Source organism: Ceratotherium simum, chromosome 6, assembly GCF_057802395.1.
Source record: "Ceratotherium simum simum isolate JZ-2026a chromosome 6, ASM5780239v1, whole genome shotgun sequence".
Taxonomy (NCBI): domain Eukaryota; kingdom Metazoa; phylum Chordata; class Mammalia; order Perissodactyla; family Rhinocerotidae; genus Ceratotherium; species Ceratotherium simum.
In genome coordinates this window covers 38,546,302-38,561,563 of record NC_141905.1, presented here as the reverse complement: position 1 = coordinate 38,561,563, position 15,262 = coordinate 38,546,302, and the positions used below count along the sequence as shown (strand labels likewise).

The 15,262-nt window shown below is 34.5% G+C and overlaps 1 protein-coding gene across 1 annotated transcript in view; it reads left to right on the top strand.

Annotated features, from left to right (window-relative positions):
* CABCOCO1 (ciliary associated calcium binding coiled-coil 1) overlaps positions 1 to 15,262 on the top strand; it is a 116,727-nt gene that overhangs the window by 28,055 nt on the left and 73,410 nt on the right. The window contains exons 4-5 of the mRNA XM_004427096.3: positions 1,711 to 1,855; positions 6,444 to 6,516. Coding sequence (XP_004427153.3) covers positions 1,711 to 1,855; positions 6,444 to 6,516 — 218 coding nt within the window. The remainder of the gene's footprint in view (positions 1 to 1,710; positions 1,856 to 6,443; positions 6,517 to 15,262) is intronic.

The following is a 15,262-nucleotide window of genomic DNA, read 5'->3' as shown; positions in this document are numbered from 1 at the left end:
TTTCAAATGATGTCAGAAAGCCTAGTTATCCAGCAATAATTCGTGTATCTGGCATACATAAAAGATGATCTGGAGAGAGGCTATAAGAAATGGGCCAATTGTCATTCATTAAAGTGGATTTTTCGGGCCAGCCTGGTGGCATAGTGGTTGAGTTCACGTGCTCCACTTTCACAGCCCAGGGTTCGAAGGTTTGGATCCCAGGCAGGGACCTACACACCACTCATCAAGCCAACCCACAGATTTTAATTGTTATATGGTTTTTTACTTTTTTCTAATTTCTACAAGTAGAAAAGAATCTAGACTAAACAAATGACAAGTTAGTGTTTATAATGTCATCCTAAAATTTTACTTTACTGTCATTTTCTTAGTAATTTTGGGGCATAGCACTTACAGCCCAGAAAGAAAGAATAGCTGTGTACCCCAGAACTGGCTGAGTCCAACAATCAGCCTATGTTCTCATAACTCCTCTGCATTCTTTCCTCCTACCTCCCTGAAAAATCCACTCCATTAGCACGCAGTGGAAAGTTTACTGATGGTTTCCTGAGAGAGAGAGAAGTTTGGTTGGCGTTGGGAGGGTGGAGGTTACACTAAGCTGACATTCACCTGCCCCAGGCAGCCAGTCGGACCTTATTTTTGCTGGAGCCTTTCAACTCTCCACCTCCAGGCTCTTCAGCTTTGTGTCTATACACACATCACTTGTCAGCAAGAAAAGGACACTCTGGCTACCTGGATTCATCCTCAGGGCACTGGGAGCGGGGTGTGTGTGTGGATTATAAATAATATTTGCCTGCCACAAGTAAAAATGAGCATAAAACAACAAAACATGAAAAAAAGATGGAAGTTAATATTTGTCTTATAGACACTATAAAAGTTAAATCTAAGGCTTCTGACATTTATCTACTTTTTTTCCAACGGGAAATATTCCATAGAAGATGATGTGCCTTTGGTGGTTAATTGTTTTTAGTTGCAAAAGAATAGAGCACAGTCATTGGACTTGTTCATTTTTGGTAATGGTGGCAAAGTGGTTTCAGTGTCACTCTTTTTGCAGTGTCATCTGGCTCTCACCACCACCACCAGGCATACATTGGAGAAACAGCTGACATAAGCTATAAGTCTGTAGCTTGGAAAAGAAAAAAACATCTTGATGTTTTACATAAAAATCCATATTTCTGGCATTTACTGTAAATCTTCAGGCCCAAATTCCCACATGGTAACAATCAGCTAAAGCCAAGTGTTGGTCGACTTTATTCATTTGCGTTTTTAGCTCTGAGTTCAGCTCTGCTGTCTACAGTGACTGATTCTACCCTGTAGGCCTTCCTCACTAGCTAATCCAACCAACTTTTATGTCATTTCCATATATGCTCTTATTGTAAGACCATAAAATAATTTTTTTTCTTTTCCATTTTAAAGTGATCTTTAGATGAATTTTGAATTTTTTTTTTTTTTTTTTTGCATCTTAAAATGGAAACAAACTCTTTAGAAAGTTGTGTAGCATTACACTAATTTACAGTTCTTGGGTGTGTCGGCTGCTATCCTTTTACACAAAGTGTAATTACTAATTTATCATAAAGAAACAACAATAGTTATACCATTTGTCCTGATAAAATACTGAAAAAGTAAATTTTTACACTTTAAGGACTATTTTGGATTATTTTGTTTCCAAAACATCTATCGAAATAATGCTTACAACTTCTCTGGATTTTATTTCAGCACTGCATATGTCCTTAGAAGATAGCATAAAATGGCTCGGAGAAGTTATGGCTGAAATAAGACCATCCCATTCACAAAAAAATGAAGAATGGAATATCTTTGATGTAAAACAAGCCAATGCTATCATTGATTACTTAAAAGTCAGGTATGGATTTTTTTTCAGTAACATTTATGTTTCATTTCATATCGTCTATAAAACATCTATTAAATAGAAGCTAATTCAATTTTTTGCAAAGTTAGACATTTACAGAATTTATGAGGTAATAAACCCAACCAATAATTAAATAATATTTAAATCTTCCATCCAATAAATAAAAGTCAGGACATTAAATGTTTTGGCTAACCTTGCATTCTTAAAAGAAGGTTTGTGTTTGATAAGTATAATTTCATCTAGAATTATAATAAATTATCTTAGAACTTTATTTTTCTCTGAATCTCTAATTAATACCATTTTATTAATAAAATGATTATTTTAGATTAATCAGACTTGATTACAATAGACTATATTTTTGGTAGTTGGTATTGACATCAAAATTTTACACTTTAAAGAGCAACATTCATTTCTGTTTAAACATTTATTTTAAATGCTTTGTGTTAGAAATTAAAGAGATTTTTGTATATATTTCCTCAAATTTATTATGTGCCTGAAATATTTTGTAATATTGACCAATTAAACTCATTAAGTTTTTCTTTCTGCTTAGAAAATGATGGTGGATGGAGGGAAAGTATTTTTATTACAGTGATTCTTCATTGGTGAACTAAGAAATCTGTCTTTTTATATAATCTGTCACAAGGTCTGCATTAGAGTCATGCATCTCTCCCAAGGGACATTTTTAGAGTTTGCAAATATTTAAACAAGAGTTGGTAAAAAAAATCTTTCTTTTGCCTAACTAAAAGCTTCTGCAGAATATCTTTGTTCCTCTAATACTATATACTGCAGTATTTTCCAACTTTAAATTCTAAAATTCCAAAATAAAAGGTGCTGCATGATGTCCTAGACACGCTCATGATTTGTTTGGCAAGGATCCTGGTTATAGTCTGGAAGCTTTTTAAATATTAATGTGTTTAATATGATAAGGTTTATATGCTGGTTTCTGGCATGAATTAATAATGGTACATGATATAATGTTTTTATATATAGCATTTGATATAATATGATTTCTTAATATAAAAACATACCTCCTAATGTGTCTCTCACTAAAAGCCACAGTAGTCTTCATAATCGATTAGAGTAAAGCAAGATCCATGTGGGAGGGTCAGGGGCGGAGGAGGGAGTGGAAATCCAGAACTGGAGGAGAACCTGTTCCCCAAGGTCTTTCTGCCCATCGGGGTTTGGGAGTCCATGGGTGAGGGAAATTCTCTGCAGATTTGTATAGCATCCTTCTTTCCCTTCTCTCGCTATGTATTTGAACCTGCCAAGTCTCTCTTGCAAAACACATTTTTACAGCTGAGCTCTAAGTCCAGGAGGTTTATAATGGGCACCAGTTCTGATAGTTAACTATAACCCCAAAACCCGTGCAGGCGCTGCCATGACCCCTTCTAGATGGTGAAAGATGGCAGCTCTTTTCTCTTTCATCTCATCTTTCTGAACATATATTCATCAAAGTATTTCTTGATATTTTATTTCAGAAAATGTTTAGGTTAGAAGGGGATGTCAGTGTTAGTCACCAGTAGATCGTAACCAGGGTAACTTCACATACCAAAAATCCTTAGTTTTACTTCTCAAAAAAAAAAAAGTAATATTTGAGAGCTTAGTCACATAAAGTAAATCTGAACTATTTTTGATGCTATTAAATCTTTATATTGTAATTTTAAAGAAATTATACATTTTGAATGTACTTGTTACAGAAAATAAAATATCAGTTAGTAGGATATCTGGAATTGATACTGAAATTGTATAATGAGAAATGTGCTTTTCTACAACACCTGTTCAGAATGCCTCATAGGTCCACAAATGTAAGTTTAATGGCAGTTAAATCATATAATACTTTCCATTTTAATGATTACCAAGAAATTTTATAAATATGAAGCTAACTCAATTATCAAAAAAAGTATAAACATGTTTCAATTTAACCTGATACTAAATTTACTCAACCAGTGTAAGCCCTTGTCAGTTTAGGAAGAGCATTTTTTAGAACATGAACCATAGCACATGAAACGTAACTGGCAGTAAAACTGAAATCTTGGGCCAGCCCAGTGGCATAGTGGTTAGGTGTGCATGCTCCACTTAGGCGGCCCCGGGTTTGCGGGTTCGGATCCTGGGCATGAACCTACACTGCTCATCAAGTCATGCTGTGGCGGTGTCCCACATACAAAATAGAGGAAGATTGGCACAGATGTTAGCTCAGGGATGATCTTTCTCAAGCATAAAGAGGAGGATTGGCAACAGATGTTAGCTCAGGGGCCAATCTTCCTCACACACACACACACAAATTGAAATCTCATTTGATACTGTTAACAGAATCTAATAATTGTATATTCTGTCATGTGTCTGTGATTTGAAAAAACTAATACCAAAATTCCTCCCCAACATTCCTGTAAGTACTGACTAATCTACTTGTGCAATATATACATTTTTTTATATTGTATAACATATACAAATATAAATATAAATACTATTGTAGCTTTTTAATACAAGACATAATTTAGATATATCTGGTCCCAGTACACTTCTGTCCTTGTGTATTCTACCTATTCCCTGGGAATTAGGTGAAGGTTGTGTGCACAGACAGATACTCAATATAAGAAAATCAACACTGCCCCTCCATGCACAACAGGGTATTGTACTTCCTGTCATGGAGCCAGATGTCTTGACCCGTTTTCATTCTGAGTATTTTCCCTTTGATTTAGGACTAAGACAACATGTTTGACAAAATAGTCTGGGGACTTGAGTCAGCCGGAAGTCTAAAGAAAGGGGGAGGAAATGTACATACATAGCAGAAGTGTTCACTTTTGTTCCCATGGAAGGCCACCTAATAGCTCCTTGGTAAAGTTAGAGAACGCCCACCAAGCTGGAGAACAGAGTGAGGCAATGGAGGCAACTTGACCTGCCCCTGAGTAAGTGCCTCCTTACGTTCCTCCCTCCCCTCGTCTGTCTCACCCTAGTCCTGGCCTTGCCCCAACCTTGCATCTTTGACCACTGCATCCAAGAAATGCATTTTATTTTCATTGTAAGCAGTGAATTTCCCTTTTGGCATGGGACAGTCTAATTCCCATATGCAATGAGGAGAATAAGGCTGAAAGATTATGAAATTGCTGGAAGGAAGATTTATGAATTAACTTCAAGATGGAGAGAGGAAAATTTTACACTAGTTCACTGAGAGGAAGCCAAGCTATTTCCAAAATGCACTACAGTCTTTAATTTTTCTACTCAAAATTGGTAATTGCCAGTGTAATATTTTTAACCTTAAAGCTTTCTCTAGGTAAGCAATGTAAGGGCGAGAGAATTTGAAATTATTTTGCTTCATTGAATCATCGGGCTTAACTAATCTTGATGTATTTCCTAGCCAACAAATCAAAGTAATATCAAAAGCTAAGTTAGTTTTCTGAATGTTGATGATTAATTTGAATGTACAAGGTTTTTTCCTTTTCCAAAAAAAAATTACAACGACTGAGTCTGCACACCCATCATTTTTTAATGGATTGTGTTCGTAGTGAGATCAACTGCTAATATAACTCAGGGAGACCCAGCTGCCTGAGGATTTCTTCACTGATTTCAAATGAATTGAAACTTTGATCCATTACAGCATTCAGGAGAAGCCATTATTATACATGCTCTGTAGCTACATTTAGCAAATGTTAATTTCTCAGTTATATTAAAATCAATTTTCTTAAATAGCAAAAGGCACCAGAGTGAAAGAAAAACCACTAAGACAATTTTTTGTTCTTGGGCATTTTGCTGTATTATGAGTTTATTAATTTTCCCAACCAGCAGGAAGAGAATTAGAAAAATTCAAATATTATCACAAACAGGGTATTAGAAGTCAGCCCTTCAGTAAATTTTTAACTTTCAATAATACATTGCTGAGATCTGTAAACTTACTGGAAATATTTGTTTTAAGGAACTTCTATCCTTTGGCTCTTTATAGTTTTTATATACTGACCACCTAATCTTTAGAGTAAGAACTGAAGAAATTATCTTTCTTAAATTAATTCCTCTCTTTGATGTGTGATCAAATATTCTACAAGAAAATCAGACATCTTCTAAATGGATTTCAGTTCATGTTGCATCATTTTTCAGGTGTTATCAAGGATTAATTTAATCTCGAAAGAGTTTGAGAATGTGAGAAGTAATTGATATGGAAGTACGTTATAGAATTCAGTGCCATTCATGCCAGAGGAAATTGATTCCAGTTTGGAGCAAAATATGAAAAATAATGTGAAGTTTGGTGTTATTTAGAGGCAGTGCCTTATTTGGTTGTAAGCCAGGAAAAGTCAAGATGCAATATAATTGCTTTCCTGTCTCAAACTTATCCACTCATCACAGATTAATTTATTTGATATTATTTTAGGTACTGTGTTATGTTGCCAACATCTCAAAGAGTAAACCTTTACTTTCTTAGCATTTCTAAACAATTTATGTTGGAGTAAATGAGATGGCTAACTCCATAGTAGTGTTTGATATCTTTGGCTTGGTCAATATGAACAGCTTTCCTTTAATAAATACTCTTACATATTTGCTTTTTTTCCTGAAATAAATTTATCAGAGTTGCACACTTATTTTTGTATTTCAGCTTATTTCAACATTACAAGCTATATGAGTTTCTGTTCTACTCTACCAGGGAAGAAATTGTGATAGGAACTGAGGTAAGGAATTTATCTAGATGGAACCAATTAAGCTGAATCACTTAATGCATGCTGATCAGCATCTGGATCTCTAACTGCTTAAAGCAACTTCTTGTCGAGATTACTCAAGTGTTAATATAACCAACTAGTAGTTTGCAAAAAGAATAATTACATAAAGTGAGCTGTGGATTAAGAAAATAAGCTGTCTCTTGTCATTAAAAGCATTGTTAATCACGTATACTTTATGTGTTTATGGATTATTTGACAAAGCTCAATTGGATAGGGTATGTATGTCTTTATACAAATAAAATTAGGAAAAGTGAGATAGATTATTTCAGCTAAGTCTCTTCTAATTTCACATTTGTTTTCAGTCTACTCATTGTTTAAGGCCTAATTCAAATCCCATTTCCTCAATGAAGCAAACCTTCCTTAATTGCATTGTATCTCAAACGAAGGGTTTAAACAAACTCTTTAATCACTTTCTATCATTTTATTCCAATTGATCTCTTTCTGCTGAATATTGGCTACTCTTACCACACCAATAAGCACATAAATATGCACTGTGTTTATGGTTTTCTAATTATTTCCTGTGGATTGATATAGTCAACACAACCCAGCTGTAATTTCCTTGAAGGCAAAGATCATGTGCTGTTTTTCTACCACAGCATACAGTGTAATGCAGGACATAGTAGCCCCCACTGAATACGACATAAATGATTCAGTGACAGTGCATAGAATAGCAGTTCTACAATAAATGGTCTACCCAGAGACACTTTTGAACAGCCTTACATATAATCACATATTTGTAATTACTAGAAATGAATCCTGGATAACAGAACATCTTAAGGAAGTTAAAGATGCCATAAAAATTGCTTCTTAGGTTCTCAGCTCCTTTAGGAAGCTACATTGCCTAGATGTATAAGGGATAGGAGTGGCCATGTTCAGAAATCAACAGTGAATAAGGGGATATTTACGTTATCTTTATAATTTTCCTGATGTTAAGAATCAGATGGAATGTGCCAACTACTCCTTCTTCCAGAGGATTGTTATTCTGGAGTTTATAAATTGCTTACTTTATAAAACACCTCAGTCACCATTTCTTACCCTCCATTTGGGTACTTGTTCTAATGCCAGCCTTTTAAAAGTGAGCTTAAGGAAAACAAGCAACTCTTTTTGCTTTTGACTTTCCTTAAAATTTCTTCTTCGCAATCTCCTCATACTGTAGCTTAAATTAAGTGTCACTTGACAAAGTTTCACTGAAAACGTTTTCATTTCAGAATTACATCATATAGTGTGACAGCACTGCAATAGTTATCAGTTTGGAATACAATCCTATCTCATCTATTCAGCAAAACTTTGGGAAAACGATAGTGGCTTCAACAGCAGCCTAAGCAGATATTTAGAATCATCAAGAAAAAATTTCATCAAGAACTCCCTTTTCCCTTTGTTAATTACACAATTGTGCCTTTATTCTCTGTTGTAAGGATATATTTAGGTGACATTTATGCTTATGGAAAGATAAAATGGGGGAAGTAGACAGGGGTTGGCTCCTTTCTTTTCCATTGTCTTTTGTATTTTTCCCAAGCTGACCAGAGCTATGAAAAAATCCTTAAGGAAAGGATATTGGGTCTTCAAGAATTAGACCACTCATGGAATTTTAAAGGATTAACCAAAGTAGATATTATACTACAATATTTTATGGCATTTTAGAGGTGTCTGATAACCCTTGGTACAAATATCTCTTTTTCAATTAACAACCTTTCATGGAGGAGGCAGGAGACTGCCCCGCTAACATAATTATTCATGCTGACCTCAGTGCTCCAGGACCAAATGAGGGCCACACGACAAACACATAAATGTTCCAAACGTAACTCTCAAGCCAGCATTCAAGTTAAACAACACTGACAATATTTAGCTTCTTTCTTAATCATGGATAGATTAGAACAAAACATAAATCCCCTCTAAGAATAATTGCTAAATATTAATTTTAATTATTAATAAAGAACATATATAAATCATACTCATACTTTTCTTGGATTTCTGTTTAAAGAAAATTGATTTTTTGTTTTTGAACGTAACATTTGTTCCTAGCTTTCTACTCACCTTTTTGAAGAAAGTTCAAGTTATTCTTAGGTCATAGAGGTACATTTCCAGTAAATCATTATTCTTGACCTGAGATTTTCCGTCATCTAGAAATCTTTCTAATAGATATGTTTTTATAAGCAACATGTTTTGTGGTTCATTCAGTGGTTCACAGATCATATATATTGAAAAGGCAGCAAACCACCGGACTGAGCTAGGATAATGACAGAACGGAGCAGAAAATGAAGGCAGCAAGTGCCTGTAGTTGTAGCCATCTGACTGGATGAAGTATATGAGTGTCACTCACTTTATTTAAAGAAATGAGGACTTCCTTTTAGTCACCCAAGCCAGGAGCACTCCAAGTCAGTTATTTTGACAATGCAATTAGACCATAGACCCTCTCACGTAAGAAGTAACGGAACCAGAATCTCCTTAGAGAATATATATTTTCCTTGGCCTAAGCCCCCAGCCAGAAACCTGGAAACTTCTATGTCTTTTGCTTTTGTTACCTAAAAACTACAAGAAACATTTAATAACTGCACACAAAGAATACTATTGGATATTAGCAATGGTAATGATCAAAAACTCATAGCAGATACCCCAAGTCGTGGTTCTAGCCAGGGATCTACTGCCAGACATGTACTAAAATAAGATGATGCAGCTAAAAAATTATTTATTCATTTATTCATCATATGTTATCCAGTTCTTATTATGCTCTAGGCCTTGAACTAAGTCCCAGGAATACACAATGGAAAGCAACAATTCTTGTCCTCAAGGAGTTTATTGTCTAATGAGAGGAGAGAGATGAATAAATAAGTAATTACAATATAGGGCCAAAAATGGTCTGATCCTATGGGATCAAATAGAAGACAAAGAAAAACATCTAACCCGTAGTTTTAAGGCTCAGGGAGGCCTCCAGGACCAAGTAAAATCTAAGAGGAAACCTAAAGTTTGTGAATCAATTAGCCAGACAGTGTGTTATAATTTTGGGGGGACAAATGAAAAAAATTCCACTCAAAATAATTTGATCAATTAAAAAAAGAGGGGAGAGGGGCTGGCCCAGTGGCGTAGTGGTTAAGTGCGCGTGCTCTGCTGCAGCAACTAGGGGTTCGGATCCCAGCCGACCCACAGCTTGTCAGGCCATGCTGTGGCAGCGTCCCATATAAAGTGTAGGAAGATGGGCACAGATGTTAACCCAGGGCCAGTATTCCTCAGCAAAAAGAGGAGGATTGGCGACAGATGTTAGCTCAGGGCTGATCTTCCTCACAAAAAAATAAATAAATAAAAAATAAAATAATATTTCCTATATTTCCTATATTTCCTAATATTTCTTTTCATTATAAAAGAATCACATTGATAATAATGAAAACCATAAAGTATTTAGGAATTAAGCTAACAGAAATGTGCAAAAATAATACAAAGAAAATTAAATAGTTTTAGTAAAGATAATTTTTTTTTAATTCTGAGTAAATGGAGAGACAAACATGTTTCCAGTTGAGAAGACTCAATTTTATGAAGATATCATGTCAACTAAATTAACGTGTCAACTGGGTGTAATCACCATCAAAACATCATGATTTTTGTGGCACTTTACCAAGTAATTCTGTAAAAAAAATTTTTTTTGTTATGGAACATTTCAATTATATACAAAATAGAAGGAATAGTATTAACCCTCATATATCCATTACCTCACCTCAAAAATTATGAAATTATGACCATAATTATTAAGTATTTTAATATGTAACTCTAAAATATAACAAATTTAAAGTAAGTCTTTAATATCATCAAATATACAGCCAATGTTCAAAATCCCCTGATTATCTTATAACTCATTTGTATTTGTGTTTTCATTTATTTGTCTATCTGTTTGTTTGAAGTAGCATCCAAATAAGATACCTACATTGCAATTAGGTTCTCAAGTCATTTTTAATTTATAGGTTCACTATTTGTATTTTTTTAATTTCCTTGCAATTTATTTGTTGAAGAATCCACATCTTCTATCCCATAGAATTTCCCACAGCCTGGTTCACTAATTGCATTCCTGTGATATCCTTAACATGTTCCTCTATCTTTCACATTTTCAGTAAATGGGTAGTTAATGCTAGAAGACTGACCAGATTTCACTTCAAATGTTTAGTCAGAACAATTTATAGATGATTTTGTACAATTTTATTAGGAGGCAAATAATGTCTATTTTTCTCTCTTTTTCATGATGTTAGCAGCCATTGATCATCATAGCCTAGGTCTATTATTTCATTAAGATTTAAAAAATGGTGATAGTCTATTTCATTATTCTCTTTTCATTTATGAGCTGGATACTTCTATAAATAGAAAGTTCCACTCTTCAATTATTTGATTAAACTAAGATATTGTTCATATAGAGAAGACAGGATAAGTTCTTGATTCTTCTCCTTTGTTTAATAGTTTTCAAAATAATAAGTTGGATTTTTAGTATCCTCTAGAAGTGGCTGTGATAGACTGAATAATCCCCCCCACCTCAAGATGCCTGCATACTAATTCCTGGAAGCTATAAATAGGTAACCTTACCTGACAAAAGGGACTTTTTGTGATTTTGTGATTAAGATGTGATTAACTTAAAGGATTTAAGACAGGGAGATTATTCTGGATTATCCATATAGGCTCAATGTAATCAGAAGTCTCCTTATAAGAGAAAAAGGGAGGAAGGAGGGTCAGAGTCAGAGACAAGGAAAGAAACTTGAAGATGCTACCCTGCTGGCCTCAAAGCTGGAGGAAGAGGCTAGGAGCTGGGGAATTCAGGTGGCCTCTAGGAGACAGATAAGACAAGGAAACAGATTCTCCTCTAGTGCCTCTGGAGTGAATGCAGCCCTGTCAACATGTTAACTTGAGGACTTCTGATTTCCAGAACTGTAAAATAATAAATTTGTGTTGTTTTAAGCCAATAAGTTTGTGGTAGTCTGTTACAGCAGAAATAGGAAGCTAATATTGATTTTGACTAATGCTACACATTTGTTGCATTTTGATCCATTTTAATTACTATTCTTATTAATGCTCAAGTTGTCTTATGTTTGTCCAGTGACCCCACTGGTCTATTTACCAATCCTTGTCTGAATATCATACTGTTTTAATTACCATAGCTTTATAGAATGTCTTAGTTTCTGATATGGCAATGCCTTGATATTGTTCTTCTTCAATATTTGGTTGACCATATAGTTTATATATAATAGTTCATTTTTTCTTCAATATGAAATTTAGAATTAAACTCTTGTATATGTGTGTTTCTAGTATATAACATATACAAGTATTTAGAAAAGTGGCATTTAAAATCAGCTGGGATAATTAGCTACAAGTTTGTTGAAAAAAATTAGATTTCTACCTCACACCAAACTTGAAAGTGAGTCTAATTTATTAAGAGATCCATTTCCTATAATGGCAGACATATCCCATAAGGGCGAACTATAATTTGGCCCCATTGAGAATGACCAGAAAAGCTGAACGAGATGTTTTTTAAATATTTAACTGTTTAAAAGTATTGAAGCCAGCAAAGCTCAAAAAAATTATGGGGCCAAGAAATGAACATGGCATTTGAAATAGTTTCTACTTATAGGCATCTACCAGTTTGTAAAAGTGGCTGAAAGTCTGAGAAGCTAAGTAGAGCTTTGGTAGACACAAAAAGCTAAGAGAACAAAAATTAGAGGGAGAGGGAAATATAGTAAATCCCACAAGCTGCATGTTGGGACTCCAAAGGACCATACTTTAAGAGATCAGCCCTCATATGGACTGAACTTGCACTTCAAATTGTCTCAATCTCTGATGGATTTAAGATTATCCACGTATAGTACTGTTAACCTCCTTTCTAAAGTAAAACAAACCTTTGCCATGCTTCAGCTTGTATCAACAGTTTTTCATAACCAATGTCTGTCACTCAATAAAAATCACCAGGCACACAGAAAATAGAAACAGACTTGTAAGTGTTTCAGATGATGAAGTAATTAGTCATGTACTGTAAAATAATTATGCTTAAGAAATAAGAAATATTTTGGAAAATAAAATACAAGACATTGAATTTCAGCAGAGAACTAAAAACTATTAAAAATACTAAATGGAAATTCTGGAATGAGAAAGTATTTAAATAATTAAATTTAAGAAAATAATTAAAATTAAGAGCCAAATAGGTATATTTAACAATAGGTTAGTCATGACTGAAGAGAAAATTGGTAAATTGGAAGGAAGATAGTTCAAAAGAAAATATCTAAAATGAAGCATGGGTAGACAAAAACATGATAAACACAGAAAAAAGTATACAGAATATGGATAGAGTGAAAAAGTATGACATAGAGATAATTGAAGTCAGTTCCAGAATGAGAAAGTAGATGCAACATTTGACGAGTTGCTTTTCCAGAAATAACCAACTTTAGGCCACAGCTTTAAGATTTACTGTGAACTCCAAATACAAATATCCACATTTAAACATATCATAGTAAAATTTCTAAAAACCATAGGTGGGAGTTCTGGTTTCCAGATCTACATGCAAGGAGCTTGAAGTCACCACTCCATCCTAACAACATGTAAAAAGCTGAACATATTGAAGAATCAGCAACTATTCTTGTATCCATAAGAGAGGGAAGGACACACGACAAACTACTGTCCTGAGATTGGAGAGACAGACAAGTGAATACAGATCATCATGAGTGGAAACTGCTGTGGGGACCAGTCCCAGGGTAGGAAAACCTGAACTGTAATTGATGAATTGCTAGAGTTTCAGTGCCAACAACTTTGAAAGTTAAAACTCCAAGGAGTTAACCCAGGTCATGTGGGGCCCCCAGAATATTGTGAGATTTACCTCCATGAGTTTAACCAGATTCTTACAGTAAATATTGAGAAAAATGCCCTCATGCTTCTAGCAGGGGGAGGGGAAAAGGAACCATTTTGAAATAGGCCAGAGCGCTTTGTTATTCTTAACAAGACCTGCACTTAGGGGAAAGTAGTTAACCAGAGCCTAACCTGCCGAGGTGTTATCAGAGCCTAACCAACCTGGGCAAAGGGAAATATCCAACTCCATCCCACTCTAGCCATCCTGTTCCATCTAAGAAGGGAGAAAAAAACTGAGAAACTTTTGTGAAGTTTGCAGTCCAGAGGCACAGGGTCCCTAAAAGACTGAGACCCAATCATAGAGCTATAGAACATGTCCCCTTTTCTCACACCTCACCACCACATTACTAAAGGTCTATTTATGGCAGTTCCTTTTACCTGGTACATCATGTCCAACTATTAAGGAAAAATTATAGGACATACAAAAACACAAAAGACACAATTTAAAGAGACAAACGAAGAATCCGAACCAGATATGACAAGGATGTTAGAATTATCAGGGCAGGAATTTTAAACAATTATGATTAATAGATTAAGGGCTCTAATGGAGAAAGTAGACAACATAGAAGAATAGATGGGAAATGTAAGCAGAGAGATGGAAATCCTCAGAAAGAACTGAAAAGAAATACTGGAGATAAAAAGTGCTGTAAAAGAAACGAAGAATGCCTTTGTTGAGCTTATTAGTAGACTGGATACAGCTGAGGAAAGAATCTCTGAACTAGAATATATTATCAATAGAATCCTCAAACCAAAAAACAAAGAGAATAAACACTGAAGAGAATAAAACAGACTATCCAAGGACTGTGAGACAACTACAACAGGTGTAACATACACATAATGGGAATATCAGAAGTAGAAGGAGAGAAAGGAATAGAAGACATACTTGAAACAAAAATAACTGAAAATTTCCCCAAATTAATGTCAGACACCAAACCACAGGTACAGGAAGCTCAGAGAACCCCAAGGATGATAAATGCCAAAAATTACATGTAGGCATATCATTTTCTAAGTAGAGAAAATCAAAGATAAAGAAGAAATCCTGAAAGAAGCAGGAGGAGAGAAACAACTTAACCTATAGAGAAACTAATATAAGAATTACATCTAACTTCTCTTCAAAAACCCTGCAAGCAAGAAGTGAGTGGAGTGAAATATTTAGCGTTGAGAGAAAAAAAACACCAACCTAAAATTCCATACCCTGCAAAATTATCCTTCAAAAGTGAAAGAGATATAAAGACTTTCTCAGACAAACAAAACTTCAGGGAATTTGTTGCCAGTGGACCTGCATTGCAAACAATGTTAAAAGAAGTTATTTAGAGAGGAAAACTTGGATCTTCATAAGTAAGGAAGAGCATCAAAGAAGAAATAAGTGAAGGTAAAATAAAAATTTTTATTTTTCTTATTCCTAATTTACCTAAGAGGTAGCAGTTTGTTCAAAATAATAATATCAATAAGGTATTTGATTGTGTATGTTTATGTATATATATATGCTTAAATATAAGTGAAATGAATGACAGCAATGATATGAAGAGAGAGAGGGAGGAAATAGGACTATTTTGTTATTATAAGGTCCTCACACTACCCATAAAGCAGTATAGTGTTATTTGAATTTGAACTTGGACTAGGTATAAGTGGATATTGCAAACTCTAGGGAAACCACTAAAAAAAGTACAAAAGGAAGTATAACTGATATGCTAAGAAAGGAAAGAAAATGTAATCATATAAAATGCTGAAATAAAACCACAAAAGTCAGAAAAAGAGTAGAAGACAAATAAAGGAAGAAAGAACAAGGGCAACAAATAGGAAACAGAGATGAATGAGGTAAATATTAATCTAA